The sequence below is a fragment of the Phaseolus vulgaris genome, chromosome 3 (assembly GCF_000499845.2).
Source record: "Phaseolus vulgaris cultivar G19833 chromosome 3, P. vulgaris v2.0, whole genome shotgun sequence".
Classification (NCBI taxonomy): domain Eukaryota; kingdom Viridiplantae; phylum Streptophyta; class Magnoliopsida; order Fabales; family Fabaceae; genus Phaseolus; species Phaseolus vulgaris.
In genome coordinates, this window is record NC_023757.2 from 2,465,638 (window position 1) to 2,483,263 (window position 17,626).

The window sequence follows — 17,626 nt, forward strand, 5'->3', positions numbered from 1 at the left end:
TGGTGACCAATGAGATATTTATCTAATATACGAAAATTAAACGGTAATATTTGCAAAAATATTGGTGATAATAAAATACAAAAAAAATGTGAAACAAAATAAATCGTTTTAATTAAAGTTTTCATTTTAGTGTTTAAGTTGATAAAATTATAAAAATAAAAAAAATTATTATATTACAATATTTTCATTTTAGATAACTTAGGGATAACAAATAAATTAATATTTTAATTATATTTAACTTATTTTTTAATTAAAAATATTATTATATTGTTATAATAATTTGTTAAGTATATGTATTTTACTTTTCAGATGTTAAAAAATCTTTTTGTATAAAGAATTATTTCATATAATTTGTATTCTAAATCTATTTAATAAATGTAAATGGTAACAAAGATACATTGAAACTTTTTCACGGGAAAATATTTCTTTCACACTATAAACAGTAAAAATATATATTTAAAATTAAAAATAAAATAAATATAATTAAAATATTATTTTATTAGTTTGTAAAGTGAATGTTTTTTATTAGGCAGTTTCTCTTGTATTCCTACATTTTTTTTCCTACACCCCCACAAAGGCTGTGCAAAGACAAAACTCTCCCTATATAAAACTGTATTTTTTTTTTATTTCGGATTATGAAATACGGTAAATTGGTAAAAATTCGGATTGGCGCGTTCGGTAATCTCCCGAATTGGTGCTTTTGGAAGAAAATTGAAAATAACATCCATAATTGAAAAAACTATTCCAGATCCGCCAATCCATAATTCAAAATATACATTCCAGATTCAAAAATTCATAATTGAAAAAATCATTCAAAATCCACCAACCCATAATAGAAATTAGGCTTCTGGATTCAGCAATCCGAAAATCAACAATTTATGCAAACTTTGCTTTTGGAACATCCGGTCATCCAGAAAACAACATAATTCACTTCTAGATTGATGAATCTGTAACACACTCCCAGATCTCGAATTCAAATAACAGGTGAAGGTCAGTTTCAGAATTTACAAAATTGTGGAGGTGCAGGAAGAAAAATATAGGGTGCAGGAAGAAACTGCCTTTTTATTATTTGTGGTGTTAAGATATCACCACCTTCTATATCCATATGCATAAAATGAATTTTTAATTAAAAGTGGGTTTAGTGACTGGGTTGTGAAGGCAGTTTCTTCCTGCACCCCTATATTTTTCTTCCTGCACCCCATAATGTTATGCAAAGACCAAATTGTCCTAATTATTTTTTAAAAACCCTAAAATGCACTTGATATGTATTTATTTTTTTGCATTATGGAATCTGGAAAAATTTTGGATTGGCACTTCCCGTAAAATTTCGGATCTATCAATCCGTAATTCAAAAATATGCATTTCACATTCAAAAATTCATCATTCAAAAAAAAGCATTCTGAATCCACCAATCCGTAACAGAAATATGCATTCCAAATTCAAAAATCCATAATTAAAAAAAAAAAGCATTTCAGATCCACAAATCCATAACAGAACTAGACTTCCAGATTCAGCAATCCAAAAATCAATAATTTATACAAAAATTGCTTCCAGAACACCCCCTCATCTGGAAAAAAAAAATTAGTTCTGGATTAAAGAATCCGTAGCAAACTCTCAGATTTCTATTTCCGGTAACTACGGTGTCCTTTTTCAAATGAAAGATTAAGGCCAGTTTCGAAATTTAGAAAATTATGAGAGTGCAGGAAGAAAAATGTAGGAGTGCAGGAAGAAGAAGCCGGTTGTGAATAGCTCCTGGAAGTCCACAAAGTAAAACTCATTTGAAGTGATAATATGTGGGCTATGTATAAAGTTAGTACTTCTACACGTGTAACGCACGGATTTTTTTAAAAAATATAAAATTGTGTAGTTCAAAAGCATAGTTATCGATACAAAGTAATGGTTATAATGCATACTAACAATATAAATAAAGATAAAATAAGTATAAATATATCTAATTTTCATCAAAGAGAAGTGCATATCCAAAAATGACCGGATGAAAATTGATTTTTTTAAATAAAAAATTTTGTTAGATAACTTCACACTACTTCAAGTAACACTAATTATTTATCATCACATAAAAAAAAATATTAAAAAATACAAAAATATGAGAAGATTAAACCAAAACTCATGTTAATAAAAACGATACATAGGTAAACTATACTTATTCATAAATAATTTTAAAAATATACTAGATGATAACTTATTATACAAATGAAAATATTCTCTATGAATAAATTTTAAATTAGCCAACTTATCAACCCACGCATTTTTTTTATGAAAAATATGAGTAATTCCAAATCTAATTTTCCTAAGACAATTGGAAAAAATAATGAATTGTAAAATTTAGAAAAGAACAACCCCTCTCGTGTTCTTATTGAATTGGTCGTTATACCTTAAAGAAAAGTTTGTCCTCTTTTTTAATAATGTTAAATTAACAAAAATCTTTTCACCCATTTTTAATTTTAGTGGATTTCTTCAAGCCTTGTTGTATGAAGATTTTGCAAGTGGTATCCTTGTCATGTCTATGAAAGTTTACTTATTTGAATTTGTTTTTGGGAATATAACTTTTAAGGGTAAAAGGCAAAATCCTAAAAAAAATGTGTAGCAATGAGTCAAAACTAAATATAAGACTTTAATGTTAACAAAGTTAAAATAGTATTAAAGTAAAATATAAAAAGTATTTAAAAAAACATAAAATTATCACAAGATGACTAGTTTGATATTGATAATAGGTTAAAGGGACCGAAAAGTAAATCAAAATCAACAGAATATATGTGATATATTTTTTTTCTTCCTTTATATTCAAATTTTTTTTTTTTTACCAAATTCAATTTTCAGTTTAAATTTATCATATTTTAAAATTATAAAAAATATGTAAAAAAATATATTTTATATAGTTAGAGAGATTAATAATAATAATATTATTATTATTATAACTAGTGAAAACACATGTGTAGAACATCTGTATTGATGTTTTTATTAGATTAAAAAATATATAATTTTATTATTTTTATAGTTTTATTATTTTAAGAATAACTAATTAAAAAATTATATAATTTTATAAAAACTATATATACTAGTAAATAAAATATTCAATTATTTATTTTATTTAAGAAATATTTTTTTATTTATTAAAAGATAAAATTGTCTAATTAAAAATAAATTTAAAGATAAACGACAAGAGAATTTTTTTTAATGTTATAGATAATAACGATATTAATAATAAATATAGTTATAATAATAAAAATAATAATAGTTCTAGTAATAATAATAATAATAATCTATACCTATATATAAAGGGAATTTCCCTCTTGACTGCTCTTAATTTTTTTTCCTATTTTATCCTTATATTAATATTTAATTCTATTATTGTATTATGGTTTTTGTGTCATTTCTTATTCTCCTCTTAACTGCTCTTAATTTTTTTTCCTATTTTATTATTATATTAATATTTAATTTTATTATTGTATTATGGTCATTGTGTCATTTCTTATTCTCCTTTTAACTGCTCTTAATTTGTTTTTTCATTTTATCTTTACTTAATAATTTATTGTATTAATTTATTTTGTTTGTTATTATTTAACTGGAGAGTGGGGAGTGGAGAGAGTGGAGAAATTGATTAGTTACTTTTCTGTTTTAAAGATCTTCTTCTCTATGGAGGGTGGAGATGATTTAAACTGATATTCTCCACTACACATAACTCACGTGTCCTACTTCCCACTTTCTCTTTCCTATATAGGTACCTACTTCTCACTTTCTCTCTCCACTACACATAACACATTTTTTTTTACCATACTTCTCACTTTCTTTTTTCTTTCCTTTTCACTTTCATGGAAAATCATACTTTCATTTCTTTGATTAATCTTGCACTTTTCATTGATTGTTTGTGAGTTTTTGGGGTTTTTTTTTTTGCAGTGGCTTTGGATCGGTGATTGAGAAAATCTCGACAAACTATGGTGTTCTAGGAGCATCTCTTCAAGGTTTATTTGTTTTCAAGAAACTATGCAGGTTTTGTTGTCTAATGATTATGAAGGTTTTGTTGTGTCTAATGAGGGTCTAGCCTATACTCAAGACTGAAAAAGATATTGATGTAAGTTCTTTAGAAGAAGAATTTGTCGAAGACCTTCTTGAGCAAAATAATGAGATTGAGTTTGCAAATCAATGACATATGATCTTAAAACCTACTTTTGCGTTGTTCCCTTTTTGTTTTCTTCCTTTTCTTCTTCTTTGGGCAATTCATTATCCACCATGAATTTGAATTATATGCATATATATTACGGTATGTAGATGTACAATACATTTCATTTATTTCTTCTGGGGAGAAGAATACTGTGCAATTTTGAGAGAAAGTTGGTTGCGAAAGAATCCTATTTCAATGGGTATCAAAAAAGTGCAACAAATCTAATACATATACCTCAAATTTTTATATCTTAATTATAAAGCATTAAAGTTAAATACATATTAATTATTGTTTTTATGATCATTTAATATCTGTTGTGATTTTCTTCTGCTTATCATAATTATGTGGTGTTGTGGCCGTCTTTGTAATTTGATAACATAGAACCTATATTTTCTCAATATTGCACTACATTATAATTCAAACTTTTTTAACTTTTTTGCTTTGCTTTATATTAAATTATAAAAAAATTGGAAAGTGATAACTTCTCTTACTCTAATTTCACCTCCGCAATCATAAAATAATGTTTTTTCATCATTACTCTAATTCAGATTTGAACAGCAAAATTAGTATGTAAAATGTTTCAATTTTTTATTTTATGCATTATCTTATTTTGGTTTATATTTTTATTTATGAAGATCTGATTTTTTTTTTTATATTGTGGAACATAATTTAATGAGAGGTCTTTTAAAATTACTATGTAAACCATAATAAACATAATTTTACTAAATTTAATGAGTTTTAATAATATTCAATCAATATGCATTTAAAAAAATATTTTTATGACATAATTTTCACAATCTATGTTAAAACAATGATCGTCTATATATTTGATTTAAAAGGTTAAATATTACTATAATCACTAAAATAATGTATTAATTAAGACCTAAGTTTCTTTTAGTTTGAAATACTAATCAAAATCAAACTACTATAGATTTGATGAATAGTCAAATCAGTAAAAATAAAAAATATTGATACATAATAATAATAACATTAATAGCAAAAATAAAAAATAAAAAACACAATAATTATAAAAATAAAATATTAGATATATAATAATAAAAATAAAATATAGATATACATTAAAAACAAAAATTAAAAATGCGAAATAAAATATTAGATATATAATAATAAAAATAAAATATAGATATACATTAAAAACAAAAATTAAAAATGCAGATCCATAGGCACGACGCTTCCCGCTAGTAATAATAATGGTGATGATATTAATAACCTCCATCATGATAATATGAATAATAGATCACTGATCTAAGATCAGGATAGAAAAAAATATATCAATTCGTTGACTTATCTAAAATTTAACTACAAAAAACAATTTAATTTCATCCATTAATAAAAATTTAATCCAATTCATGTATTGATGATTTTTTATGAATAGATATCGATTTATCCATAAAAGTAACAATTTCAAAAAAAATTAAAAATATATTTTTGAAAAGGCAAATTTAATTAAGATGTTTAATTATGAAAAAATTAATTGAATTAATATTGATACATAAAATTAGATTTTAAGAAATAATTTGTGGATCATAAAATTGAAAGGATATTTGACCTGATCCTTCTTTATTATACTTTCTATAAAGTATTTACTGAATGAATTTTCATGTAAATGAAACAGATATACGATAGATAAATAAATTGCTATTTTGTCTCTATAAAGTATTTAAACCTATTTTGTCTCTATTTTTAGAAAACAGAATTTATTTTGAAATTTATATTTGGAAACTAAACCTTGCAACCACTGTTACAAAACACAAGGTAATCAAAGGCAATAACACACAAAAGTTAATAGTGATAGTAGCAATTATTTGTGATGCCCTTGAATTGTATGCTACCACAGAAAAAGATTGTCAAAATCTATGCAACTACAAGCATCATAGAAATAAATTTATCCAAAGTTCATCATGAGTTTTAGGTGATTTTCTCAAAAACAAGTTTAATGGTATTAAGTTTATAGTAAAAGTAAAGAAACACATTAACCAAAATCATAGAAATAATAATTGTAGGGATAAGAATCATTTGGCATCCCAGCACAAATGACTAAGCTGCAATACTGCAAAAAATTGTCTGAACTTGGGTGCTTGTTGATATAAGCTAAAATAAAATGGTGTACAAACATGTTTCCACCAAACCAGGTAACTTTGGTAGAGGTGTAACAAGAGGCATATACATGCAATAAGAAAAGGTCCTTACTTATTCTGTTAAACAAGCATATAACAGACAACCCAACAATGAAACATAATCTCTAACATAACTAAGGTACTTTAATTGGAGGCTACCTAAGCTCTTGCTCTCCACCATGTCCATAACTAAACATTACCTGCCACCTATAATGTGTGACTAGGCATGCTGCCGCCACGACCCCTCCCTCGTCCAGAATAGCCATATCCTCCTCCTCCTCTTCCATAATAACCGCCACGAAATCGTCCACCACGGCCAGGGCCACGGCCACCTCGACCTCCATGGTACCTCACAAAATCGCCAAACGTCTGCACCACAAATCAGCAAAAGAATTTGACATTGTCCCCGGAAATATGAACTCTAAGAAAAGAGAAAAATCTCACCTCGGTATCAATCTTGACTTGTTCAGAGTATCTAGTCCTTCCATTTCGTGAAGTATTATCATGCACGTTGGAAGAGAGGGAGTCAAAGAAGTCATCTTTGTTATACATAGGCTGCAAAAATCATGAAAAGCAAAGTGAAAAACTCAATACAAAGACTAAAAACCAAAATCATTTGGTGAAAACTTGATACATATCAAGCTGCACACTAGATTATATTACCTTAACCTCAACGTTTGATAAATCATTATTGTCTTCAACTTGGTAATCTTCATCATAGGCAATTTCTTCCCCATCTTTGTCTTTTGAATGAGACTTGCTTTTACCAAGATGACCCCATACTTCATCCTTTTTGAATTTCTCATTCATTGCCATGAAATCAAAATCTTCAGTGAATTTTGTGACTGGGCCCTGCAAGCATTAATAATTTGTCTTCATTAACCACTGAATATTAGAATCATAATGTTATCAGAAGAAAGGGGGGAAAAGTAAAATGACTTTTCGGAAGATTTATTTAGCAAATCCCAAGTGGTGCAAAATTATTTTTAAAAAAAGACAAAAATAGAGCATATTTCATTATAGATATTCATAGTAAGTGACTTGAGAAATGACTACATTTATAAATGAAATAGTAATTTGAATGTTGTTACCCCAGTTCCTCTTCCTCTTCCGCGTCCTCTGTAACTATAGTTATGATGAGTTTGAGTTGGAGCTCCACCAGGCTTAAAAAAATGCAACCAAATGTCAGAAGTCCTTCTCAATCAAACGAATAAATTTTAAATACAATAACTAATATAATAAAGCATTCATGCGTCACTTGATGCTAATTTTATTTGATAAAAGCACAAGGCATACAAATTAAGAAAGAATCATCAATCATTAATAATTTATGTATGGAAGCTGACAATTAAAACCACACACAAAACAGATCAAATCCTACTTTAATTCTCAGCAAAAGCAATGGAAAGAATACAGAAAAGTTTATCAGCAGAGAAGATTTTGTATATCTAAATTACAGAACACAATTTCCCCATATTCCGCACTAGAGCAAAGCCTAGCTTAATGGATGGGAGGAGAGCAAGTTGTCACGGAAGATCAAAGTGAAAGTGTCATATGATTTTCACATTTACAATGTTTGAACTTATCAAATGCATATTTAACTTGGGAAAATGTGATTTTGCTTAAAAAATAATGTTTGGTTTAATTTTTAAAAACACTTTTGCTAAGAAGTGAAAATATATAACTTCTGCATTGGGCTGAAAATTTTGTATCATACTACAAACTTGCTTTTTAGATTAAATTTTCAAATGTAAACCACTTTCTTCACACATGGTATGATAGGATTCATGGTAAACAGCTTTGGAATTGCTTTGTTCCCGGTCCAACATGATTTTAGTAAAATATAGATTTTTTTATTAATGTTCAGTAGAATTGATTTTGCCTCCAAACCGAGGTTTAACAAGAACTGATAAAACTCACTACGCCAAACCTGCTTTCAAGTTCAGCACATCCAAACAAAAATCACTTACCTTATAAATCAATTTTACAAAATTAATTACATTCATAAAGAATTTTGTAAATGCTCAATCAAACATGCACTCCAAAATCAGGATAATCTAAAATCAACTTTACAAATGTTCATTCAAGCACCCTAAATACCTTTGGAGGATGAGATTATTCCAAATCATTATCGAGATTATGACCTCTTACGACATTGTATAGAAACAAACAAGCATATTAGAAACCGTAAAAAACAAACTAATAGATCAAGAGAAGAAATGATACCCTGTGATTGGGTCGTGAAGTTACTGGCAAAGGCAGTATTGGCGGTTGAGCATCAGCAAAAACTGGCAGAGATGGCTCAGGAAATGACATTGATGTTACCTGAACCACTTCAACATCCTTATGAGGTGCTTGTGAAGGCTGACCTGAAGTAACTAACGATGGTCCAGGCTGCAATAATTGACCTGGGGTTATCAGAGAAGGGGCTGATGTTTCTGTATGGATAGAAGTTGATGATCCAACAACTGCTGGAGGCAACTGAGATCCAGTTTGATAGGCCAAGCTTGAACCTGAAATTGCATTTGGTTTGCTGTTGATGGGTGGCACTAGAGCATTTATTTCTGGACCAGAATTAGTCAGCAAAGTCAGTGATGGTAAGCTAGCAGCTAACATGGTTGGGGAAGTTGAAACATTGAGTGTCTTGTTTGTTACTGATACTGGCAAAATTTCAGAAGCAAGCGTTGCAGAAGGTGCAGGAGGCAAAGTGGATGGTGCAGGAGGCAAAGCAGAAGGCGCTGGGGGCAAATTAGATGGAGGTAAGGAAGCAGATATTACACTAGGGGTAGTAGTACTCACAGGTAGTAGTGATGATGGTAATTCTGGTAGGTTAGAAGATACAGCAGGTAATGAGTGACTAAAATTGGGATACTGCATAGGCTGCTGCATGGAGGAAGGCATTGATAAACCAGGTGGAGGTCGAAGCAAAGATTGTTGCGGTAATTGAGGAAGCCCATTGGGAGCACCATAATATCCTTGCCAATACATTGGCATGGCAAGCCTACCACCATTTGCATTTGGAGCAGGTGGAGAAGCTCCCCATGATCCTATGTTCCCTCCAGGTTGATACAAAGGCAAGGGCCCTTGAAAATTTGACCCAGGAAGTCCAAGCTGAGGGTTATGAGAGCTAAGATCAGTCAAAGGCCCACTTACAGCAGAAGGCAATGTTGTAGATGTGGGGACTGGACGAGGATAGTGAGACTGCAAAATGCAATACCATATAATTAGGAATACATTATTTAACTGATTCATTATTTACACAAAAGAAATCTCATTAACCTGAATAATAGCTGGGTCATTGTTGACTTGTGGAGGAGGCTGCACAGGTGGAGAGGATTTAACCTGTAAATCCTGCAGAAAAGAAATAAGACATGTCTCAGCTTATCTGACTTATATATAATATATATGAACATCGTTCAATCAATATTCCATGCAGTAACATCTAAACAAAGCCCTTATAGGCTAAACACATTAACTCATAAAACAGATAAGAAAATCTGGATCAGCCTTCTAATGTATTGGTATATTGAATCAAAGATTCTAGAACCAAGTTATACCATTAATGTTTCACAAAACTCACTCAAGTTACATGCCATTATTTCTAAGGTACTCTCAACAAAGTCAGGTACAAATACATACAACTTAGGGAGAAAAAAAAAAAACTTGTGCATATTACGTGCATAGTACCTTGATGTCAGTACCGCGGAAAAGTATGTACTCATAAACCTTGTCACCTGGGGGAATTTGCTGGCCATCCTTTTTCCTTCCTTCTGTTCCAAAAGATCGCACTGCAACACCAAGAACAAAAAAGAATCACTTTGTTAAATGAATCTATGATACTAAATAACATACTTAGATGGTCAAATTCGATGCTGCAATAACCCACACGGTTTCATGAAATCTATTGATCAAAATTCCTGATGATTTGAAATTCAATCAAAGAGCACAACCTTTATAAATACTACATAAACTTGCTTAATGTGTACATGACTTCAACTCCTAACCAATACACACACATACGAAGCATATCAAGTAAGAAATCAGGTATCATCACTTGTAAGATATAAGAATAACAAATATAGAACATTCAATCATATTTAAATGAGGATTAAAAGATAAATGCACGTGACATTTTTATGAGGTCATGTGACCATTGGATATATATATATATATGCAGGGCACAACAATTATCATTGCAATTAAAGTTTGTTTGGATAGATAGAAAATAAGTAAACTATGATGCAAATCTTAGAATTAGAATACCACATATTGTGGTGGGAGAGACCTAGACCACATAAACCTCATATCAAAAACCCACACTTCCTATGTGGCAGTCAGGCAATACGGCTGTAACATTCCACCAGACTTTGTAATCTCTGAAGAAGATTATGTACAGGCTCAGATATCAATTGATATGAATTTCATAAGAACAGTACCTAAAAGCTAGCTAGTGTGGTGAGAGAGCCCAAGTCCACATTTAGAATCCCAATACAAAACATAAAATGGCCTAAGGGATGTGTTACAGCACTCACAGGGAGCTGTGCTAGTCAACAACAGCATCCATGATTGCCACGACACTGAGTGCTTACAAAAGCCATCAGAAAGGTGTCAAAAACCATCAGAAATTGCTAGAGATCGCACCAGATATAGTGGGTCATGAGTGTGATTCACAACCCTCGACATGACACAAAAGCGGAACACAACAGGCTACAATGGTTATAGATCATGTGAGACACCACAACAGCTCTACTAATACAGATATGTATGTAAATTGCCAATTATTATTCTCTCACTAACATTAAAAATTCAAACATAAGAGGGAAAAATATGAATTCCATTCTTTAATTCAGTTTGGCCTTAGGTTTGGAAGTTTTTTCATTAATCTATTACCACCAGAGTATCTTTGCTTCTTTCAGCGTTGCACGCCAATCAACTTAGGGACTAAATTTATGAGTTCACTATTTACTCCTTGCATTTATTAATCAAAAAGCTTTCCATTAGCCCGGAATGCAATAATTAAACAATCAACAAAGCCAAGCAGCCAAATAACAAAATCAAAAAATTACAAACCAAACATAAGCCTACATCCATCTGAGAATCATATTCAAACACTGAAAGCCAAATCCAGACACTTCAACAGAGACAGATTAAAACCACATGACGCGCTTAAGAGACAAGTGAAACATGCAACACAGATGCTACAGGGATAAAGAAACCAATCAAGACCATTCTCAACCTCTTAACAGAAGAACAATCACAACTCCAAAAAATTACTTCCCTGTGGAGGAATTCACACCCCTGTGACAAAGCCCCTTCAGAATTCAATAAAAAAATGACAAACAACAACAGCAACAACAAAGATCAAATTTTGACAGTGAATTCAGAGATCTGAAACCAAGGAAACCAAATTAAACTGAAAATAAACAAAACCCAGAAAGGATTAAGGGAAATTGGTCAGAAAAAAAAAGTGGGTAGCAGAAGAATACCATTTCTGAGGCCAATACTGGACTCTTCTGTGTTGATGTTGTACAAAATGCCCTCATATCTGATTTCACTCTTGGAAGTGAGGCTTATCAAGCTCCCAATGTAGGTATCAGCCGCAGAATTCGATCGAGAAGCGTTATCGGACGCCATAACCGTAGGCAAATGAGGTTAGGGTTTGGGTTTTGGGGCCCCTTTGTCTGAAGCCCCTATTACAGTATGTTCCAAAGTTTGAAATGGGTCTGAGGTGATGGGATGTGAATGAGATTATGTACTTTACATGCACAATATATAATACTTTGTGAATGGATAGGATGCATGTGTATGTGATGGTGATGATGATGATGTTATTATGATTTACATTTTATATTTAATGCATGGTAGTTTGTGAATGAAAATGGGATATTGTGAATGAGATATTGTGAATGAGATGATGTCTTATTTGAGTATTGTCTTATAATTTTCTTTACCCAAAATATCTCAATTAATCTTATACAAGAATGGTATGAACATTACACATCAGTTGAGGATGTGGATATATTAAATTATAAGATTTTTACATTATCTACAATTAATTATTTTTTTAATGATTATTAAAAATCAATTACTTTGTAATAAATATTTTTTTGAAAGTTATATTTAAAATACTATTTAATTCATTGATTACCTAAAAAAAATTAAAGATTTTTAAGAACTAAACTGCTGAAAAATCATTGTTTAATTTTTTAAATTAATATTAATGTACAGTTTTTATATGACTCAACCACTCTTCTCCTCATTCCTTGTTTAAGGCAACAAAAAGAACATATTCTTACACATTTTCACATCAAATCTTACATGTAAAATAAAATAACTTTCACTTTTAATCTCTCTGCACTCTATTTTTTATTTTGACTTATTCAAAAATTATTTCTATATGTATGTTATTTCTATCTTCGTAAAAATTGAGTAAAAGATAAAAATGTGGATAAACAAACGTAATCGCGCTTGTGTTTCTACTAGTGTAAATAAAATAAAAGAAAAATATGAAACTAAGTTATTTCAGTATTATTTTTTAATTAACACACATGTATATTGTCATTTAGATTATGATGAACACATTAATCATTAATTACTTTTTCTCTAAGTTTATTTTGATATTCTTTTAATTTTATTAAAGGTTCTAGGTAAGTTGTAATGTGTTTGAGATCTTATATTAAAAAGAAAATTGTTAAATCATAATTTATAAGATAAATGAGGTGTAAACTTCGTTTTACAAGTTAGTTTGTATAGTTGAGTTGGTCATATTCTCACTTACTAAAATAATATTAAGTTATTCAAAATTTATCGTAATAAAATTTATTGGATTGTTGTGTCACCCATGATCGAAATCGAATTCTTTTTAACCCACCTATAAATATATAATTTCACACGTAACCAATTAAAGTGGAGATGAGTTACCATAAACTCACTTAGAGATATTTTTGAGTTATATTTGATTTTAATTTATAACGAATATGAAATTTATGTTTCATCTTTATCTTTATGGGATAACCACTATAATTAATCACACTCATAATCATTCAAATATTTATTGAATAATTTTTATTATAAAACATAAAAATATAGTGTTAGTAAGAAATTAATGTAAAAAAACTAATATATACATCTTCACAAAGTGTAAGAAATTATAATTAGATAAATTTAAAGAGAAAATAAATAGTATTTTAATAATTTAGCATAACAAGGAGTAAACAAATAAATATAAAATCATAAACAAAATGAATAATGTATATTTATCTATTTCTTATACATAATTTAAAAAGTCAAATAATATCAATACACATATTAATATTATATTAATATTGGCCCAATCCAAATATTTTATGCTAACACCATGATGATAATCATGTATACTATCAATAAATTCATCATTTTATATATATTTATCATTTTATATATATACACCCTTTTACAACACACATAGGAACAGAAATGGAGAGAAAACAAGAGGAATTTTATCACTATAGAAACTAAATAATATACATCATTCACCATTTACAAGTATTTTGTATAATTGTAATGATAGTTAATATAGTTACAAAATACTTTAACTATTACAACACTTTCTCTTAAAAATCATTTTATAATTTTTTATTAATAATAAAATAATTTTATAAATAAATATTTTTTTTAATCTTTAAAATAATATATAATTTAGTCGATATAGATTTTTTATCTCTAAATTTAGTTGTTATTATTGATTTTTTAATATCTTAATTGTGTAAGAGATTTGGTGAATTTATCAGCAATCTAATATCCACTAAAGTAGCTCCAGTTTTCCTTTTACTCACTAAAAAAATAAAATTTTGTTTCAATATATTAACTCTTTAAAAAGAGTTTTCAACCACAAATATCATGTTGTTTCTACTGGTTCAATATACTTAGCTTCAAATGAAAAAAGGTTATAATATTTTACTTATTTGAACATAAGAGATTGATGTATTCATGTACTTGTAGCCAAAAGTGGTTATTCTCTCCACTTATACATGCACAATATATGAGTTTGTGAATGGAAAAGGATGCTATTTGTATGAGATATGTTATTATGATTTACATTTTATGTTTAATGTATGGTAGTTTGTGAACAAAAGGGATATTGTGAATGAGATATGTAATAACTTACATTTGGTCTTATTTGAGTATTTTCTTAGAAATTTCTTTACCCAAAATATCTCAATTAATCTTTATACAATAATGGTATGAACATTACTTCATTTTTTTAAAATTACACATTATGTGGATATATTAAATTATAAGATTTTTTATATTATCTATAATTAATTATTTTTTAATGATTATTAAAAGTCAATTACTTTTGTAATAAATATTTTTTGAAAGTTATATTTAAAATACTATTTAATTAACTGATTATCTAAAAACAATAAAGAGACTGACTTTTTAAGTAAAATTAAACTGAAAAATCATCTTTTAAATTTTATATTTGTAACATAAATTTTTTTAGGATTTGTTTGGATTGAAGTAAAAGTAGAAAAAAATTTATAAAATATTTTCCGTAAAAAATAAATTTGTAAAATATTAAAATCAAGTAGGATTGAAGAGTTAATCCATCTACAATTAAAATCTAAAAGTTTTGGTTTGACCAACACCCTCCAATATTTGGTGAAACACTGATGTCAAAAACCTCAATCTAACACCAGAGTCAGTTGCGCACATAGGGCGTCATTCTTCTCCTTCTTACATACCCGCTTGGCCAGAATCGACTTTCTTAAATTTGATGGAGACAACGTCATCCCTTGTATCCATCAAAGCGACAATTATTTCTTGATCGATAATACCTGAATGAATTTAAAGTGAAATTAGTTATTGTTCATTTGGTTGGAAATCCCTTGTGTTCATTCAAATTTGTTAAACATTCATTATATTAAGTCATCACATAATAAAATAATAGTTTGTTAATGGTTACTCATCGGATAAGATGGACAAGTCAGTCCATTAATTTATGTGTGAAGCTTCCAACCTTTAATTTAAACATTTTAAATATGTTCACATTTTGTTTGAAAGAGATCTAAATATGTAACATAAAAGTACCTCAAATTTAACAAATTAGTCATTTCATGATAATTAGTTGGTTTAAACCTGGTATGTAACTGATATGCATACTTTTCTTTACATAATCTTCATTATCAAACAGTCAAACACAGAATGATGTCATGATAATACACATGTTAACAAAAAATTAAACAAAAAAGAGACAAAGAAAATTACCTGTAAAGAGGAAGAGCCATGTATCGAATGATTTCTTTTATTAAATAAAAAAAAAGTCTTGCAATAATAGACCAATTTGAATTAAAATTAAAAACAAAATAATATTATGCAAGATGTAAATAAGAACAACTTGATTATAGTAACATGTTAAATTTATTTAGAGTACAAAAACAGGAAGATAAATGAGAGAGAACCGGAGATCAATAGAGAATAGGAAGAACAGAGAATAAGAGAACGAAACGTATATTTCATGTCTGGCAAAGAAGTAGAAAAAACAAAAAAAAAGTAATATGGGGTCCACAAGTTTGCTTTAACGCTTTAACAAAATATTAATAACTTTGTCCATAATATCAATACATTCTCTACCTTCATTATTTAGTCTATCCATGTTATTATATCAGTACACTAAATGCAAACATTTCAAAGTAGAGCAAAAATCATAAAAAAACAAGAAAATTGCCATAAACTATCAACAAAACAATATCCCTAAACACTAAAGAAACGGAAAGAATTACATTGAATGCAAACATTTCAGAGGAAAGAAGAAATCATGCAAAAAAAAATAAGGAACTTCCCATAAATTATCAACAAAATAATATCATTAAACCCTAAAGAAACATAAAGAATTGCAGTGAATGCAAACATTTTAGAGGAGAGCATAAATCATACAAAGAATAAGAAACTTGCCATAAACTATTAACAAAACAATATACCTAAACCCTAAATAAACAAAAAAAATTGCAGTGAATGCAAACATTTCAGAACAAAGCATAAATCATACAAAGAATAAGAAACTTGTCATAAATCATCAATAAAACACCCTGCAACATCACTTTAACAGATAATCATACAAAGAATAAAGAACTTGCCATAAACTATCAACAAAACAATATCCCTAAATTCGAAAGAAACAGAAAGAATTGCAATGAATGCAAATATTTCATAGTAGATAAGAAATCATATGAAAAATAAGAAACTTGCCACAAACTATCAACAAAACAATATCCCTAAACCCTAAAGAAACATAAAGAATTGCATTGAACGCAAACATTTTATAGCAGAGCATAAATAATACAAAGAATGAGAAACCTGCCATAAACTATAAACAAAACATCGTTCAACATCACTTTAATGGATAATCATATAAATAATAAGGAACTAGTCATAAACTATCAACAAAATAATATCCCTAAACCCTAAAGAAATAGAATGAATTGCAATAAATGCAAACATTTCAGAGTAAAACATAAATCATACAAAGAATAAGAAACTTGCCATAAATTATCAACAAAACACCGTGCAACATCACTTTAACAGATAATCATACAAAGAATAAAGAACTTGCCATAAACTATCAACAAAACAATATCCCTAAACACTAAAGAAACAGAAAGAATTGTATTGAATGCAAACATTTCAGAGCAAAGCAAAAATCATACAAAAAATAAGAAACTTGCCATAAATTATCAACAAAACACCGTTTACCATCACTTTAATGGGTAATCCTATAAAGAATAAGGAACTTGTCATAAACTATCAATAAAACAATATCATTAAACCCTAAAGAACCAGAAAGAATTGCACTGAATGCAAACATTTTAGAGCATAGCAGAAATCATACAATTAATAAGAAACTTCGCCATAAACTATCAACAAAACACCGTGCAACATCACTTTAATGGATAATCATATAAAGAATAAAGAACTTGCTATAAACTATCAACAAAACTATATCCCTAGACCCTAAAGAAACAGAAAGAATTGCAGTGAAAACAAACATTTCAGAGTAGAGTAGAAATCGTACAAAGAATAAAAAATTTGCCATAAACTATCAACAAAACACCGTGCAACATCACTTTAATGGATAATCATACAAAGAATAAGGAACTTGCCATAAACTATCAACAAAACAATATCCCTAAACCCTTAAGAAACAAAAAGAATTGCAATGAATGCAACCATTTTAGAGCAAAGCAGAGCATAAATAATACAAAGAATAAGAAACTTGTCATAAACTATCAACAAAACACCGTGCATCATCACTTTAATGGATAATGAT

The 17,626-nt window shown here is 28.7% G+C and overlaps 1 protein-coding gene across 1 annotated transcript; it reads right to left on the minus strand.

The window, feature by feature from the left end:
- Nucleotides 1-6,261: 6,261 nt before the first annotated feature.
- On the minus strand, nt 6,262-12,255 carry LOC137806228 (protein decapping 5-like). Its single transcript, XM_068606221.1, has 8 exons — nt 11,805-12,255; nt 10,006-10,106; nt 9,598-9,669; nt 8,545-9,519; nt 7,410-7,481; nt 6,982-7,170; nt 6,763-6,873; nt 6,262-6,687 (listed from the first exon to the last, which is right to left on the minus strand). Exons 1-8 carry the CDS (start codon nt 11,950-11,952, stop codon nt 6,526-6,528), a joined length of 1,830 nt encoding a protein of 609 aa, XP_068462322.1. The 5' UTR covers nt 11,953-12,255; the 3' UTR covers nt 6,262-6,525.
- Between the last annotated feature and the right edge of the window lie 5,371 nt (nt 12,256-17,626).

What these genes read in the sequence shown, in the direction of transcription:
- LOC137806228 (XM_068606221.1), bottom strand. Translation starts at nt 11,952, where the DNA reads ATGGCGTCCGATAACGCTTCTCGATCGAATTCTGCGGCTGATACCTAC. An exon ending in ATGACCCAGCTATTATTCAG is followed by an intron (nt 9,520 to 9,597) that starts GTTAATGAGATT and finishes TGCATTTTGCAG; the next exon opens with TCTCACTATCCTCGTCCAGT. An exon ending in TATCAAACGTTGAGGTTAAG is followed by an intron (nt 6,874 to 6,981) that starts GTAATATAATCT and finishes TGATTTTTGCAG; the next exon opens with CCTATGTATAACAAAGATGA.